This window comes from Equus caballus, chromosome 15 (assembly GCF_041296265.1).
Source record: "Equus caballus isolate H_3958 breed thoroughbred chromosome 15, TB-T2T, whole genome shotgun sequence".
NCBI lineage: Eukaryota > Metazoa > Chordata > Mammalia > Perissodactyla > Equidae > Equus > Equus caballus.
Genome location: NC_091698.1, coordinates 24,330,488 through 24,346,710, shown reverse-complemented (window position 1 = coordinate 24,346,710; position 16,223 = coordinate 24,330,488). Strand labels below are relative to the sequence as shown.

The 16,223-nt window shown below is 44.5% G+C and overlaps 1 protein-coding gene across 1 annotated transcript; it reads left to right on the top strand.

The window, feature by feature from the left end:
- Positions 1–699: 699 nt before the first annotated feature.
- NMS (neuromedin S) lies at positions 700–12,166 on the top strand. The gene is made up of 10 exons (XM_070235928.1): positions 700–866; positions 3,003–3,058; positions 3,358–3,396; positions 6,344–6,367; positions 6,463–6,516; positions 8,132–8,206; positions 9,271–9,306; positions 9,921–9,962; positions 11,076–11,125; positions 12,019–12,166. Exons 1-9 carry the CDS (start codon positions 728–730, stop codon positions 11,112–11,114), a joined length of 504 nt encoding a protein of 167 aa, XP_070092029.1. The 5' UTR covers positions 700–727; the 3' UTR covers positions 11,115–11,125; positions 12,019–12,166.
- The last annotated feature ends 4,057 nt before the right edge of the window (positions 12,167–16,223 follow it).

The window sequence follows — 16,223 nt, the reverse complement described above, 5'->3', positions numbered from 1 at the left end:
ATAATAATACATTTCTTTTGGGTTTTCCATGAGAATTACATGAAATAACCTACGTGAAATGCCTAAAACAGATAAGAGCTGAGTAGATGGAGTCATTTTATTATTGCCATTATTATTATTATTAAACATTATGTTTTCTTGAATACTGATTTAATTGAAATATTTAACTTGTTGATATAAATAAATCTGGAGAAAGCTTTAAGAGTCTAATTTCCAACCATGATTTAAAAAAAAAAAAACAAAAACCTTAATTGAACTTTTAAGTTTCATTTGATCTTATATCCAGGACTCCAAATTTTGTTCTCAGATGCACGAACGACTGCAGAACATCCTTTGTTAAAATGGAAAATAACCTCTTTGGAAATAAGACTTCATCATGCAAGAGTTTATAGACATATGTCCAGTTCTTTGATTTAAAAAAGGAAAAAAGCTTTTCTTGAGTTCAAAATGTTTCTCACACCACTAGGGAATAACAATTATGACTCTCTGCTTTTTATTTTTATTGCTAGGTTGAAAAAGATGATTGTCTACAATGCCTACACTAGGAGAATATTATTCTACAAATAAAGGCCCAGCATGACATTTATGAGAAAAGCAGGGTCCTCCTGTGCAAAGCTGATTGGTACTCCGCCAATGGGCTCCGGGGCGTTGCACATAAAGGTCCCTTCTGGACTGGGCCGATCAGATGCAGGGAGGAGAGTTGCCTCCGCCTGCGGAACTTGGAAAAATGCTGTATTCCTGTCCTGGCAGCACTCATCTGTGGCCAGTAAAGAGAAAGCGGACTTTGAAGATGAAACATCTTCTTCCCCTCTTCTCTTCCACCCTGGCCATCTATTGCTTCTGCATGTTACAGATCCCCTCTTCAGGTAAGGGGACCTCTTCATCAGACCCCAGCTGGTCTGAGCTCTAAGAAGGACTGAGACAGCCCTCGATCCTTCAGGGTGGTTCAGGGGCAGGCAAATGTTATTCCCTCACTTACCCCATTTCCACCCTCTCATCTGTCTCCAACCTTTAAGAGATAGTGGACAGAGCCGGGTGCCGCAGCCTTTTATCAGAGGAGGGGACATCCCCCATGCAACTGTCTTTAAACAGCTCCTGCCCTAGGACTGTCCAGAGGATGCCACGCTGAAACTGTGAGGAATATGAGTTCGGGAATGACTCCAAATTAAACATTTGTTCTTCTGGAGTTCTGAAGAGATGAGAACAAGGACTATAAAATTTAGTTTACAGACCCAAAGACTGAGGAGTGAGGGACAGTTGGAGTGGGGCGGCTCCTGAGGGTTTTTTCTCTGGGGCTCCTGGGAGGCGGGATCTCAGACAGCGCAGCAGAGGCACCGAGTCTTCCAGGGCTGCGGCGCTGTCCGAGGTGCTGACCGGACGCGGACGTCACTTGGCCAATGTCCGAGAACCAGGCGTTTACAGGGAATCAGGGGTGAGTCATGGGGTTAGCAGCCAGAATCTGCTTCCCTTCACCAGCTAACGTGCCTTATGATGCAGGGAAGGATGTGGTGCCAGAATAGCTACGGTTGGAAACACGGATTATTTTAAAATTTTAGATTTTTCCATTAGAATTTTGATTTAGGGGAGTAGAAACTATATTCAAACAGAAAATATATTTCAAGCAGGATACTTCTTTTGCCACCCTGCAGTGTGATCACAAAACCTAGGTATTGCAAAGAACTGTGGAGACCATCTAGTCATCTACTCGAACCTCTCACGGAGAGCAGGGATCCCCTCCGTGATTTCCCTATTTGATTACTTTCAGTGACATGCAACTCACTACCAGACTAAGACAGCCTGTAGATGCCTCCTCTGGGCCTCAATAGAATCTTGTTTATATTACACTTTTGGAAACTTGTTATTACCTTTTACTTATCTGTCTATATATTTGTATCCATCTCTCTCTTTTTCCTGTTTGATTTTATGTTCTCTGAGGGTAGGCCCCTGATGGTCTTTCTGAAGGTACTGTTAACATAGAACCTCTTAAAAGGATTGGTTTAAATTACTTTGCATTTTTTGAATGGCTCAAATCATCAAAAACTTGTTTACACTAAGCTGAAACCTGATCACATGCAACTTCTATCCGATAGCCCTAGCTGTGCCCTTTGGGGATATAAGATTAATATCTCTTACAAAAGTTCTCAAAATATTTGAAGGCAGTTAACATACACTTCGTAATATTTCTCTTTGCCAATGAAAACTGTGCTTGGTTCCTCTAACTTTACCACATATCTTATCATTTTAAATGGCGTTATTACCTTTCAATGTTTGGACCCTGTTATTTGAATACAAGACAAGATTACGTTAGCTTTTTCTTGGCTCATAGAAGATTGCAGGGAGCAAAATATCACTCACTATATATATGTATATATATGCCAGATATTCCATGTCCCACATTTTAAAAATCTTTCGTTTTATATTCATCCCATTTAGTTTCGTCTTGTTAGTTCTGCCCTATCCGACTGATTCTTTCAACTGCAGTCTTAGCTACTCCTCCAAGTGTTCTCTCATATGCAAATGAGGTAAAGACTTCATTTAGGTCAGACACAAGTTGACCGGCGCAGCATCCAGCTGCATGCTGGTAGCAACCTTCCCCACAGCCCTCCCCCTGAAGAGTCTGATGAAGCAGAGAGACAAGAATCCATATTTTGTAAAAGTTCTGAGGGTGATTCTGATGCACGTACTTTGTTGAACACCATTTCCTGATGTTCCATCCCTTCAAAATACAAATCAAGTTTTTACCTAGGTATTTTTTCCCTCTTTCCTGAGTTGATAACTCTTGTATTGTTATCTCCTGGTAAATAAAAAAACATGCCATTCTAAATTAATGTTAGTACAAATCTCAGGTTTGCTAGCGGTAGGTAGAAGTTTGTTTTCCTTGTAAACTCTTTTAACAACATTGTATGAATAGAGTCTCTGTATGTTTTTCATGGTAAAGATTTAAAAGGCAATGCTATGACCTCTTTTCTCCTAATTGATATTTTTATGATTTCTCACAATAGGATTTCCCCGACCCTTAGCTGATCCTCCGGATGGCTTGGATATTGTGTGGCTTAAGGTATGCTGTTGTTCGGTAATGTGAGACTTTTATTTAGTCTTGGTCTTGAAAATATCATGTGGATAATGTTAAAACTATTTTAAGATAAGATTCTTGGCTGCAGCAGGAACTCACTGTTGCCACTTTCATGGCCTCACTTAAGGCATCCTGGGAGTTGTGTTGAAATTCACTGCCATTGTGTGAGAAGATAATGCAAGGTTCATAAACGGGACAATTTTAGAATTCTATTTGTGTTGTAATAGAATTCTGTTGACTAAGAATTTATACTTATCTTTGATTCATTTCCTTCATTTTTTTAGCGGCTGCCATATTGGACAACTCTTTCTGGGCAATCTAAGGTAAAAAAAAAAAACATTCCTATGATAATTCTTCTGGTTATAACAATGCACACGTTTACGCCATAGTTGATGTTTGTAATAAGCATGCTCTTTTGCTACCTACAGGCGTGTGTATGTATAAGTGTGTGTGTAAGAGTATAGTTTTAAGAAATAAGTGAAACTCTTAAATATAAATTACCATAAAATATTGTAGTTCATATGTATTCCTAAAATTATCATAATTATATATACATATATAATTACATCAACTGTATATGTTATGACGTATCATAACATACATTACAAACTCATATACCATGATATAACAATTCTCCAACACAATAGATCTCACGTAAAGGACCTAATCGTAATTATAGCAACCACAACAGAAATATTTCAATGGATGCAGAGTAGATGTTGATTCAATCAAAAGTGCAAGGGGATGGTATCAGAGTAGAGTCCATGATTCTTATCATAGACTGTATGTTTTCACCTTGAGTCACATCTCTTCCTCCCTCCCCTGCCTCACCCCGCAGCACAGCATGCTCCAGCCACATTGAACTTCTACTATTCCCCAAACGCAGCAGGCACTATACCCACAGGCTTTTCCTTAGTCAAAAATGCCTTTACCTCCTTCACAGGCTGTGGTTAACAGCACAGACTCTAAAACTAATTGGTTCGAAACTCAGATCTACCTAACCTTGGAAAGTTTCTTAATGTCTCTATGTCTCAGTTTCCCCATCTCTAATAGGGAATAGTGGTGGTACTAGCCTCATAATGTTATTGTGAGGATTGGTTCCTTTAATATTTGTGAAGTGTTTTCAACAGTGTCTAGAACATGGTAAATAAGAGCACTTAAGTGCAAGCTGTTTCCATTGTCTCTTGATGCAGCTAATTTTCACCTTTCAAGACTCAAACATCACTTTCTCTCTTAAACTTCATAAACATATCAGCCTATTTCTTCTTATTTTCAGTTTACAATTATGCATGTGTTTGAAAGCAATTGTCATCTCTCATCTTTACAACTAATCTTTATAGCCTTGGTACCTGGAGCAAAAATTCAGGACAAGAACTCAGAGTTCTCCATCTCCTTACCACTGCCTCCTCACCCCACTCTGGAGGGGCTTCCCCATCCCTCACATGAATTTCCCTCCACCTTCTCCATTTTCCCAAACTGATCCTGTTCATTGTTTCCAGTTGCAGAAGGCTAAGGAGTTGCTCAGTGAACAAAATTACCAATATTGTAAAGCTATTAATAGAGAGACTGTGGCTCCTCCTGGTCTTGCTGCTGCCTTCATATGTGACCTCCGGCATGTCACTTCCTCTCTTGGGGCTTTGGGTCCCTCAGTTATCCGGTGTCTGGATGAGTGATCTGGGCTCTAAGTCCACTTGCAGTTCTGGTCTCCAGAGGAGTCCAGCTCTCTGTCTCCAGAGGACTTTCATCTTGAGGCAGCTCAGAAAGCAGTCACGTTCTGCAAATAATGGCACCTGCAGAAACTCTTGGTGTTTTGTGTTTCTGGTCTTGATGTGGGATCAGAAGAAGTTTAGATGGGAAAAAGGGCAATAGATTCTTATGAACACAACCCTATTATTCATCCATGTGAAAAAAGATATTTATTGAGAGCATCCATGTGCCAGAAGCTAGAGATACAGCAGTGAACCACCTGCTCTCATAGAACTTATATTCTAGTTGGAGAAATAAATAATAAACAAGATAGATAAGTAAAATTTAAAATATGCTTTTTCTCTAAAAAGAAAAAAGCAAGGAAAGTCCATATGAAATGTTGAGAGTGATGTTTAGCACCTGAAAAAGCATCTTCAAATTCCTTGGTATTTTTTGGCCTAAAAAGTAGTGATATAAAGTTGATGAACATGGTACAAAAAACAATTGTCTGCTCAATAAGTGTCCAAAACACACACACACACACACACACACACACACTCTCACTACACTGTGAACAGAAGCTGACAAGGAGACCAGGAGCTGTAAAAAGGGTAAATACTTTCTGCAGATTTAGAAGCGGTGATCATAAGGAAATAGTTAATTTCTGCAGAGCCTCTGCTATTAGTAACGTTGGTTAATTCTAGTGTGTATCTGTGTGTGTGTGCCCATACGTGTGTGTGTGCATATATGTGCATTGGCTGCTTTCACCGCAGAAGCTATCCACAAACTATGCGGGAAGATGTAATTGTATTCACAGCAGCAAAATTAGCAGTGTTATTAACAACTTTCATTTTCTGTCTTGATTGAAGTCTGAGCTGCTTCGAGAACGTTTAAATGTGAATGGGGTGCGGCTGATCAATGTAGCCAGAGCAGCATATTTAAAAGATCATTCACAGTAATCATCTCCAGCAATTTGATATAACATACAGCCATGGAAACCTGTGCCGTTGTTTTCTGAGATGCCTTCTTCAGAGCCTGTGCAGCTCTTCCTGGGCTGTCATCCACGCAAACGAGGGCACAGCGGTGCTCTGACAAGGATGCGGAAAGGAAGAGCGGGGCTTTCTGCAAGGAGAGTGAGGATTCGTGTGGAGACTTTTTTGGGGAAAAAAGTTTGGTCAATTTGAACCACCTCTAAAAAAACTGAATTCTAGGGTATACCCAGCAGCAAATTAAAAATTGCAATCATTATTTTATTCCACCTCAGAGTTGGATAGTTATCTGTGAATTGATTGGGGTGTTGCTTTGCTGAATCGTAGAGTACGTTTCTCTCCTGAAGATCAAAAAGGTGAAGTGAGATTAAATTTTAAAATAATGATGTATTGCTGGCAACTTTCTTTTTTTATTGGGCACTGCATTGACTATAGTCTTATTCAGTTTGTGTATGGATTTCTTTTTAGATTGGCAATTTATTTCATAATATTCAGGTAAATCTGGTAAGGTCCCTGGTGTGACTTACACTGAAACCTTGTCAGTTGCCTGCCTCACTAAGATTCCATGTAGCTTTTCTCACAATTCTCTTTCCAGGATGATCAAGATGTACGCAAAAGGGTGAGTGCCGCCCAGCCCAGTAACTAAAGCATGCGACTTCCACGCTCGCGGCAAGTGACACTTAGTACTAAAATCAACTTCCTTTTCTCCTATAGTTTTTATTTCACTACTCCAGAACTCAGGAGCCGACACATCCAGTTAAAACTGGGGTCAGTATTTTATCGTAATCATCTTTCTGTAAAGTCACTCCCCTCCGCATGCATTTTATCCCTTCCTGATTAATATGTGCAGATAGCAGAACAGCAGGGCCTCCAGACACTGGCTAATGGCTTCGTCAGTGCTCATTCCCGGGCTGCAGGGTGGGGGTGCTGGGAGGCTGACAGACCTGAAAAGTTAGAGAATAAATTATAGAAAAAAAATAAGAAATAACTTTTTGGAGCCGGCCCTGTGGCTGAGTGGTTAAGTTCATGCACTCCGCTTCAGTGGCCCAGGGTTCCATGTGTTCAGATCCTGGGTGTGGACATGGCACCACTCAACAAGCCATGCTGAGGCGGCGTCCCACATAGCACAACCAGAATGACCTACGACTAGATTATACAACTATGTACTGGGGGTGGGGGTTGGGGGAGAAGAAAAATAAAAGCGGGGAAGATTGGCAACAGGTGTTAGATCAGGGCCAATCTTTTAAAAAAAAAAAAAAAAGCCAGAATGCTGAGGCTAACTGAGCTCATCTTAAAAAATAAGTAAGAAATAACTTTTTATTATGCACTTAAAGAGATGTACAAGAAGAACCTGGTAAATAGTGAGCTCTGTTTATGTTGTTCCATGTCACCTTCCGTTTTTCAAATTTTGGAAAGTGTCAAGCAGCATTTCCTCCATAGTGGTCAGGGGTGTGCACCTTCCGTAACTGCCATGCTGTGGACGTGCGATGGGAATGAGAGGCATCGCCTCTAACTTTCTTATTATAAACTTGAGTCACCCTTGGGAGCAGGTCGTATAAGACACTTTCCGCAGGGTATGATTTGAGGAATATTGGGAAGGTCATGGAATATGATTTTTAATTCAGGTGCCCAGTCCCAGCAACTGAAATTCTTCCATTAGAAAGTCACTTATTTATGCAATCAAGGCTTTCCAATCTTCAGGAAGATCCTTAAAAGAACATAGACTCAGCAAAATAGTTTTTCCTTAAGAGGCAAAGACTCATCAGTGGTATAGGTCTAGGAATGGGGATCAGGTAAGGACGAGGATATTGTCAAGAAGGGCCATGGGCGCTGCAAAGGGAGCAAGGACAATGGAAGGGGAAAGCTAAGCTCTGTCTGTGACACAAATTACCCTTTACTCTGAGTCAGAGTACTCAGGGAGGAGTCAGAAAGACTAGATAAGATACAGGTGTGTACGTCTGTGTGCGTGCGGGCAATCACAGACAAGAACAGGGAAATGAAATGCACCAGGGAGAAGCTTATGGATGCTGCCCTTCCACCTCACCCGTCAGGTGAGGAGAGCACACCTGCGAGAAAGGATCTGCCTGGAGATGCTTCTTTGGGACAATGCACTCCACACCAGAAGGATGGCATGCTTGGGGTTCATCCACATAAAAGTCTGATTTACTCTAAGGGAATATTTTTAAGTGTTGTGTTGGAATTGAAACCTGCTATCAAGCAAGCGATTCTTTATTGAAAACATAAAACTTCAAGCTTAGGCTCAGAAATGGATTTTGCTCTGAAAATTAAACCCATTTGTAAGGGAGTGAGTGGAGAGGACTGTGCATAGCCCTGGGCTGTGTCCCAGTGCTGTGTCTGACCTCATGGCGCCTCTCTGTTGCAGTTTCCTCCCGTGCACCCTTTAATGCGTCTGGCTGCAAAGCTCGCCGATAGAAGGATGAAAAGATTCCTGCAGCGCGTATGTGCTTTTTTCTTCCACCATATTTTTGTGCCACTAAAAGCTCATGTAACCATGGTAAATGCGTGTCATTGCCTTGGGGCTCGCTTGCATTCTCTCCTTGACTCTAAGTCTCCGCCTTGGGAGGGAGCTCTGGCCCTTTGACCTCGCACAAGTCCTTTAACCTTCCCGCGCCTCAATCTCTCCACTGTAACCCCGCATGGTGGCTGCAGGGCTGAGGGAGGGCCTGTGGCTCAAGGTAGTGACATCCTCTCTTTTGCTCTCTTCAGCTACATGTTTCATTTTGGTTTTTGTGTTGTTTTTTGACTTTCCCTGGCCCTTCCTCTGCCTCTTGACATGAACATTTGCCTTGGTGATATTCTCTGCTTCCCATTGCCCCATCTGACCTTTTGTCTATATCTCAGAGCTTTGTTGCTTTATAAATTTTTTTTTAAGTTTATAAATTACTAGTTTCAGTAATAGCTGAATCTGTTAAAATGTCAATCAAAGTTTTGTTGCATGGTAGCAGAAAAAGAAATTTTTTTGGACACTGAGCCAAAGTAGGATGACCATCTCATCCCAGTTTGCCCAGGATTTTCCTAGTTTTTGCTCTGAAAATGCCAAGACCACCAGGAAACTGCTCAGTTCCTGGACAATCTCTTGGTCATCGTAAGCATGGGCAGTAGTATGTCTGATCCATTGCTCCCCGCAGCCTTCCAGGTTGAGTTTGACTCCATTGTTAGGCCAGACCCACAGGCAAAGACAATCTGAAGAAGCTGAAATGGCGTATGCTGGAACACTTGCCAAAACCGGGGGATAATTTCAAGTTGAGGGCGTTGGGAAGAGTGAGCAAACTTAACATTGTCCTGGACACAAATGGTAACTCAATCAAGAAAACACGCTAGCCTGCCCAGGCAGGAAATTATTACTGGCTACATGGTTAGCCCTTCCCATGAGCTGCTCTTTTGCACTTAACTTCTGGCTACCTTGGAACAGAACCAGGGAGGTGCAGGATCACACAGAACAACTGTGAGCCTTGGGGACACGGTTCCCGTTATATTAACCTGTGCCTCATTCCCTCCCAGGACTCGGGGGCTGCGGCAGTGGACTTTACCAGGAAGGTATGTAAACCCCGTGGAGAACACAACCCCCAAAGAAAGATAGATTCGAGAAGGACAGGGAAGGGCATGCAGCTGGGCCGCCTTGCAGCCCCTTTAGATCACTTCTGGAAAGAACTGTCTCATGATATGCTCCTGAGATCTTCTCTGAGGCTGAGCATTTAATTTGGGTTTCCCTGGGCTTATCCTGAGGCAGAAAGGAATCATGGGGCACGGCCTCTGGCTGTTTAAATTCATCTCCAGTCTCACAAATGAGCCGCCTGGGGCCATCTGCTCCTGAGGATTTGCTTTCTCTGGCTCGGGGGTGCACAGGCCAGTTGTACAAACTTGGGGAGACATACTGCAAGTGGCATGAAGCCCGTATACCAGTGCATCTCCAGGTGGACTGTGCACCGTAAACACCCGGGGACCTTGTGAAAATTCAGATGGTTGGGCCCCAGCTGGAGATTCAGTAGGGGCCTGAGAATTTGCGTCTCTAACAAGTTCCCAGGTGGTGTTGATGCTTTTGGTGTGGGGACCTCATTGTGAAAACTGCTGCCATAGGCATCTCTTAACGATATTTGGCACAACATTTGGCACAACGTGGTTGCAGGATGGTTTGTGTTTTTATGTTTCAGGATCACGCTGCCACCTTGGGACGAGCATTCTTCCTTTTCAGGGTATAACACATTTCCTCTTTTCTGTTTTTAACCCCGATTCCCCCCTGCCACCCAATTATGGATTTCCTGTAGAATGAGCACAGCCAGTGCCCTATTGCGAACTGGTGAATAATTGTGAGGACTCTCTCACCCTTTGCTTAGGGGATGACTCTCAAAGTCTCCTCCTAGAAGCTTGATGCTTGTAAAGGAAAGGGCATCCAGAAGGACAAGGGCTGAGAGAACTAGGGCTCTGGGAGCCCAGGGGTGGGGGGCGGGAGTTCTGCTGATGGACAGACATGGGGACCAATCAGAGTTGTAGTCCGTGTTCCTGAGCATAAAGGTCCAGGATACTTGGCCCCAAAACACACTGGAAATAGCAGTGTAGGTACCATCCTCTGCTCTTTCCCAGAGGACTTGGAGCCTCTTGCAAAGGTCACGGAGTCAGAGAGCTAAAAGTTTGTGATCTGCCACTCACTAGCTAAGCTTCACCTGCTAGGTCCTCAGCGTCTGCCTTGGAAAGATGTGTAAATCAGACTACTGGACTCGTGCCCCTCAGACTGCCTTCTGTGGGTCCTTGGTGCTGAGAGATGCTCTATAGAGATCAAACAAGATTGGAAAACACTGCACCCAACGTTCTCGAAGGTTTACAGGGCACAGCAGCAGGTCTTGCAGGAAACAACCTGTTTAACACGACTTAATCATATGTTTCTCAAACTTTCACCACAGAACTGCTTCCCACCCCACCACGTGCACCATTTTAATTTGCATGACCGTGATTAGTTGTTCTTCGGAAAGTGCTTTGAGAAACAGTGGGTGTCCATGATGTCTTTGGGTGAGAAGTCCTGTGACAAATGGTTTGAAGATCATCCTGCCACCTAAACAGAGGCTAAGGGGTGGAGCGGTGGGGTGGGGGCAGTGATGGGGCATAGGAACAGCAAGGGTCCTGGAGCCCTGCCACAGGGGACCAACAGACTAGAATGGGGCTGGAACTTGACAGGAGAGCCCCAAGGAGGCTGCTGACATCCCAGTTAGGAGAACAAGGCCTTACGGCCCAGGAGAGAAAGAATCTGAAGCCAAGAAATAAGTTCCAGGTAGTTTTGTCTCAGTATCTGTAAGCTGCTCCTTTTTTTTCAGGCAAGGAATGGAAGAAGCATTGAAGATAATGCCGGGTAGGATAGTCCAAGGTCAGGCTCATTGCGGCTCTTCTCCTCCAAGCAGTGTCATGTGTCCGACTAGGGGGCAGGAGAGGCAGCCAGAGAGGTGATAGTCCAAAGAAACGGAGGCCATGTGGAATCTCTGAGGACCCCCTGCCCCTTCTTTTCCTGTTCTCAGCACCACAGGGACCCTCCCTGCAGCCTGGCAGAAGCAGGCTATCCAGGCAAACAACACAGCCTTTGCTTCTGTGCCGGCTGTTTGCAGGTGTGCTGTCTCAGCAGCTGAGGGGATGAGAGCTCCATGCAGCCCAGCTGGTCCCCAGGACTTCTCACCTGACCCTTCTGAGGAGGGAAGAAAACGCCCCTGCATGCTTGGGGTGGGGAGCTCCCAACAGTGGCAACATTTCAGAGTGTGGCCAGGCAAGCCTAGCCCCTCCATTCAATGGTGCTCTGAGACCCAGAGTTTGAATCTGGGGAGATTCCTTGGCCTTCGGGCCTGTGGAAGCAGAAGTCCATGCACCGGGGCAGCTCCGGGCCTCCTCTGTCTCCCGTGATGACCAGGCCCAGGGACAGGAGGCTGCTGTCCTGCATCACAGCCCCCCTCCTGGAGCCGGACCCTGACCTGCTGGCAGAGCCCAGGGCCCAGCCAGGCCAAGGTGCCTGAGAAAGCGGTCCAGATGCTGGGAAACAGAGCCACTCAGGAGAAAACAAGGCGAAGAGGCTCCCGGAGGCCACAGCACTCACGCAGACCTAATGGCCTAATTAGTTACAGCGAAGACAAATAAGTACCCATTACGGGCATTTATGACACGTCAAATTGAGGCATAATTTTAAAATATGTTATATAATAACATGCCCATGGGCCTCGTCTCGATTCTGAGAACAATTTGATCTGAGCTGTACATTTGTCTTCTCTTTTTCAGAATTCAGTGGCAAAGGAAAGCTGGATCAGATGAGGCAACGGAGCAATTATTTTGAACAAATGTCAAATTTTTCTGTGAACAATACTTAAAGATGATTCTCTCACTCTGTGCTCACTAGAATATTCAGTTGTATAAAAAATAAAGCAGCGTTGACACAACATTTTCATTTCTTAATGGAAGTCTTGGGGGAGGGATCAGGGATATTTTTAAATAATGGGATATGTATTTTTCACACACGCTGGTTTGGGGTATTGTTTTAGCGTGCCCCAATGATCTTAGTATGGAGAATTGAGAGCGTGGGCTAGGGATAGACTGGCTGGCTTCAAACGCTGACTCCTCCACTTTTTAGCTGGGGGACCTTGGCCTGGTCACTTCCCGTCTCTGTGCCTCAGTCTCCTCCACAGTAAAATGGGGTTGGTAACAACAGGACCTTCACGTAATTTTTGCGCTGACTGAGTAGATGACTATGGAGAGGGCTTACTGTGGTGGTACAGCGAGCGCTCAATGAGAGTTGGCTCTAATTAGACTTCAAAGAGGATTTCCATCACACAAACAGCACCAAAGGGACTTGCCCTAAGGAGAGCTGCTTCCATATTGCGACCAGGGCCTTGAGGTCCAGCATTAACACATAACAACTCCAGACTTCTCCAGAAGCATGAGGCTCAGCCCTTTCCCTTCTCAGGCTCCTCCTCTGTAAAGAGTATCTGATTCGCAGGCCTCCCAAGATCACCCAAAGGAGCAGACGGTGACGCAGAAGACAGGCAGCAATGTGGGGAGGGAGTCTATGACACACGCGATGACCCTAAGCTGCACTGGACCTTCCTTCTTTTAAGATTCTCAAGCTTTGCATCAAATTCCAGTCATCCTTTTAAGATGTAATTTAGACATCACACTTTAGGATTAGTTTTTATTTTAGCGTTTATAAGCTTTTGCAATGTCTCAAGTCTATTTTCTCAAATAGAGTATTTTACGACGGTAGATCTTGCCACGCAGAGATGAGCTGAGCAAACCTAACTCCACGTGACGTGTTGCTGAGTGCAGGGTGCTGTTGCAGGGGTCAAGGGCTGGCCTGAGGCCGTGCAGTAGGTAGGGAGCGGGGCGGGTTTGGCCTCCAGGTGCTTCCATGCCCTGCCAACACAGGCAGCGCCGACTCAGCGCCACACATCCCAGAGAAGGTGGGGGGAGCACAGCATTAGTATGAGACGCTGCCAAGGCAAGTCTTCAAGGCAAGTCTCAAGATTTTGCGGTGACCAAGGTTGGCTGTTTCTACCCCAAATCATGCCCAGAATCCTCTTTGCTAAGCCAGTGATGATAAATTCCGCCCCAGTGGAGGATCATACCCTTGGCACCGGGCCTGCCTGGCAGATGATGGTTAAGGGGGTGAGGGGTGGGCGGAGAGGACCACTGCTTCTAAGGAATGCTATTTGAGCTAAAAACTCTTCCTTTGCTAAGCCAGACTCCGATGATGGGGAGGTGGAGATAGACTTTGCAATCTCAGACATCACCTCACCCCCTTTCCCCACAGCAGTGCCCAGTGATGCACAATAAATCCAGAGAAGAAACTGGACTATAATTCACAGCTTCTGCCCTGTGAGAAGGCATCCTCCCTGCATGTAGTGCTGGGCTGTTTTTAGCCTGGTTTCCCATGAAAAGGAGCCTCTGAGGTCACACTACCTGGGTGTCCCTTCACATAAGTTTGAGTCTTAGGCCAAATATCAACCACTGGATGGGGAAGGCCCCGCCTTCTTAGCACTGATGGTCACTTTATGGGGAGAGGCCACAGCTCAACCCAATGCACAGGGTCACTGACAGCCTCAACGAGATCAGGGACATGTCCAGCCAGCACAGAATTGTGAAAGGGACCCTTAGAACCCTGGAGTGGGCATGGGCCTCATTGATCATTCAGCCCCACCTTCTCATGGGCTGCTGAGGAAAGCAGCCCAGAAAGGCCAAGTGACTTGGCCAAGGCCACACAGCTACTGGCAGCATGTCCAGGATGGAGCTCAGGCTTTTCAGTTAAAAGCCTAATTGCTTTCTTCCCTCTGATGTTACTCTCCTGCATTAGTTTTCTAGGGCTACCATAAAAAATTTTCCCAAGCTTAGTGACTTCAAACAACAGAGATTTATTCTCTTACATTTCTGGAGGCCAACAGTCCCACACAATGGTATCACTATGGCCATGCTCTTTCTGAAGTCTTTAGTGAGAATCCTTCCCTGCCTCTTCTAGACTCTGGTGGCTCTAGGTGTCCCTCTTGGCTTCTGACAGCATCACTCCAATGTTTTCCTCCATCTTCACAGGCCTAGTTCCCTACGTCTCTGTCTCTCCTCCTTTTCTCTTCTCTTACAAAGATACATGTCTCCGGATTTAAGGTCCATTCTAATCTAGGATGATATCTTAATCTAGGATGATTAAGGAGGAAAAACTTAATTATCTCTGCAAAGACCCTTTTCCCAAACGAGGTCACATTCACAGATTCCAAGGTTAGGACATGGACACATCTTTTGGGGGCCACATTCAAACCATGGCCTGTCATTGCTCTCCGGAGCTCAGAGCCCTCTTGCTGACCCTGTTCCAGATGCCTCCCTGCAAGCCCTCACATCCTGGCTTCCCCTCTACCTTTTCAAATAGGTCTGCATGAATCTCACTGTACAAACAATCATTCATTGACTCATTTGACTCTTGAATGCCTGCCATCTGCCAAGCCCTATTGGGATAATAGAGCTACATAAGACATATTGGCTCTTAACCAGGCCAATCTTGAAGAAAGTGCAAGAGTTTTTCATGGGTGAGTTGTGTTCTTTCTCTCCATTTATCCTCAGAATCATGGACTCTTAGAGTGAGGAGAAACCTTCAAGGGCTTTGCAAGTCCAAACCCATGGCCAGTGCCGCTGGGGCTCACCAGTTCTGATGGGAGGTTATCCATACTCTATTCAAACACTTCTGGGGCATGAAGCTCACTGCTTCATGAGGCGTCCACTTTGTTCTTGGACAACTAAAAGCAACGGACTGTTCCCAGAAACTGATATGACCTATAGTATCTACTTTTCTTTTTTTTTGGTTTGTGTTTTTTTTGTTGTTGTTGAGGAAGATTAGCCCTCAGCTAACTACTGCCAGTCCTCCTCTTTTTGCTGAGGAAGCCTGACTCTGAGCTAACATCCGTGCCCATCTTCCTCTACTCTATATGCGGGACGCCTACCACAGTATCTACTTTTCTTATTTCCCCAAGACCCCCTCTCGCTCCAGTACTAGGATTGGCCTAGAACCAGCCTTAACACGAGTTTTCAGATTCAGCTCATTTGGAGGCAGTTTCCACCCCCTTCAAATCTCCCCTTAGACTCAGGATCCCTTTTGAGAACAGCTCAAACAGAATGAACAGAAAAATATTCATATGAATGCAGCTAACACACTGCTTTTCGGGAACTGTGTGGCACAGTGAACAAGAACAGGCCTTTTGTTCCCATCCCTGCTCTGTGGCTCACTCTGTATGTGATGCGACCTTAGGCCAGAGGCTCACAGCAGAGGGAGTAAGACCACAGGACCTGGAGTCAGAATGATGAGGTCTGAACCCCGGCCGTGAGACCTTGATCAAGTTGTTTACCTTCCTTTCCAGTCTGCCCCTCACTCAACTTCTCCATCTTTGAAACAGTGCTAACAATAATACCCAATCCACAGGCTTGTTGTGAGGGTTACTAACAGTTAACATGCAGTGTTTGCTGTGTGTCATCTAAATGAGATACTGCACACAAACGGCTTTGAGTAGTGACTGGCTCATTGATAAATGTTAGCTATATATAATAATTAATGTCTAGAGCAGCTTTGTCCAATACAACTTCCTGTGATACTAGAAATATTCTCTAACTGCACTGTCCAATATTGTAGCACTAGACACATACGGCTATTAAGCCCTTGAAATGTAGCTTGTATGACTGGAGAATGGAATTTTTAACTTTTTAAATTAAAAAAAATAAACTTTTTGTTTTAGAACAGGTTTAGACTTACAGAAAAATCGTGAAGATAGTACAGCGAGTTATAATATACCCCATACGCAGTTTCCCTTATAATTAACATCCTACACTAGTATGATAGATTTGTCATCATTAATGAATATTGATAGATTATTACTAAATAAAGTCCATAATTTATTCTTACTTCTTTGCATTTTACCTAATGTCCTTTTTCTGGTCCAGGATCCCATCCAGGACAC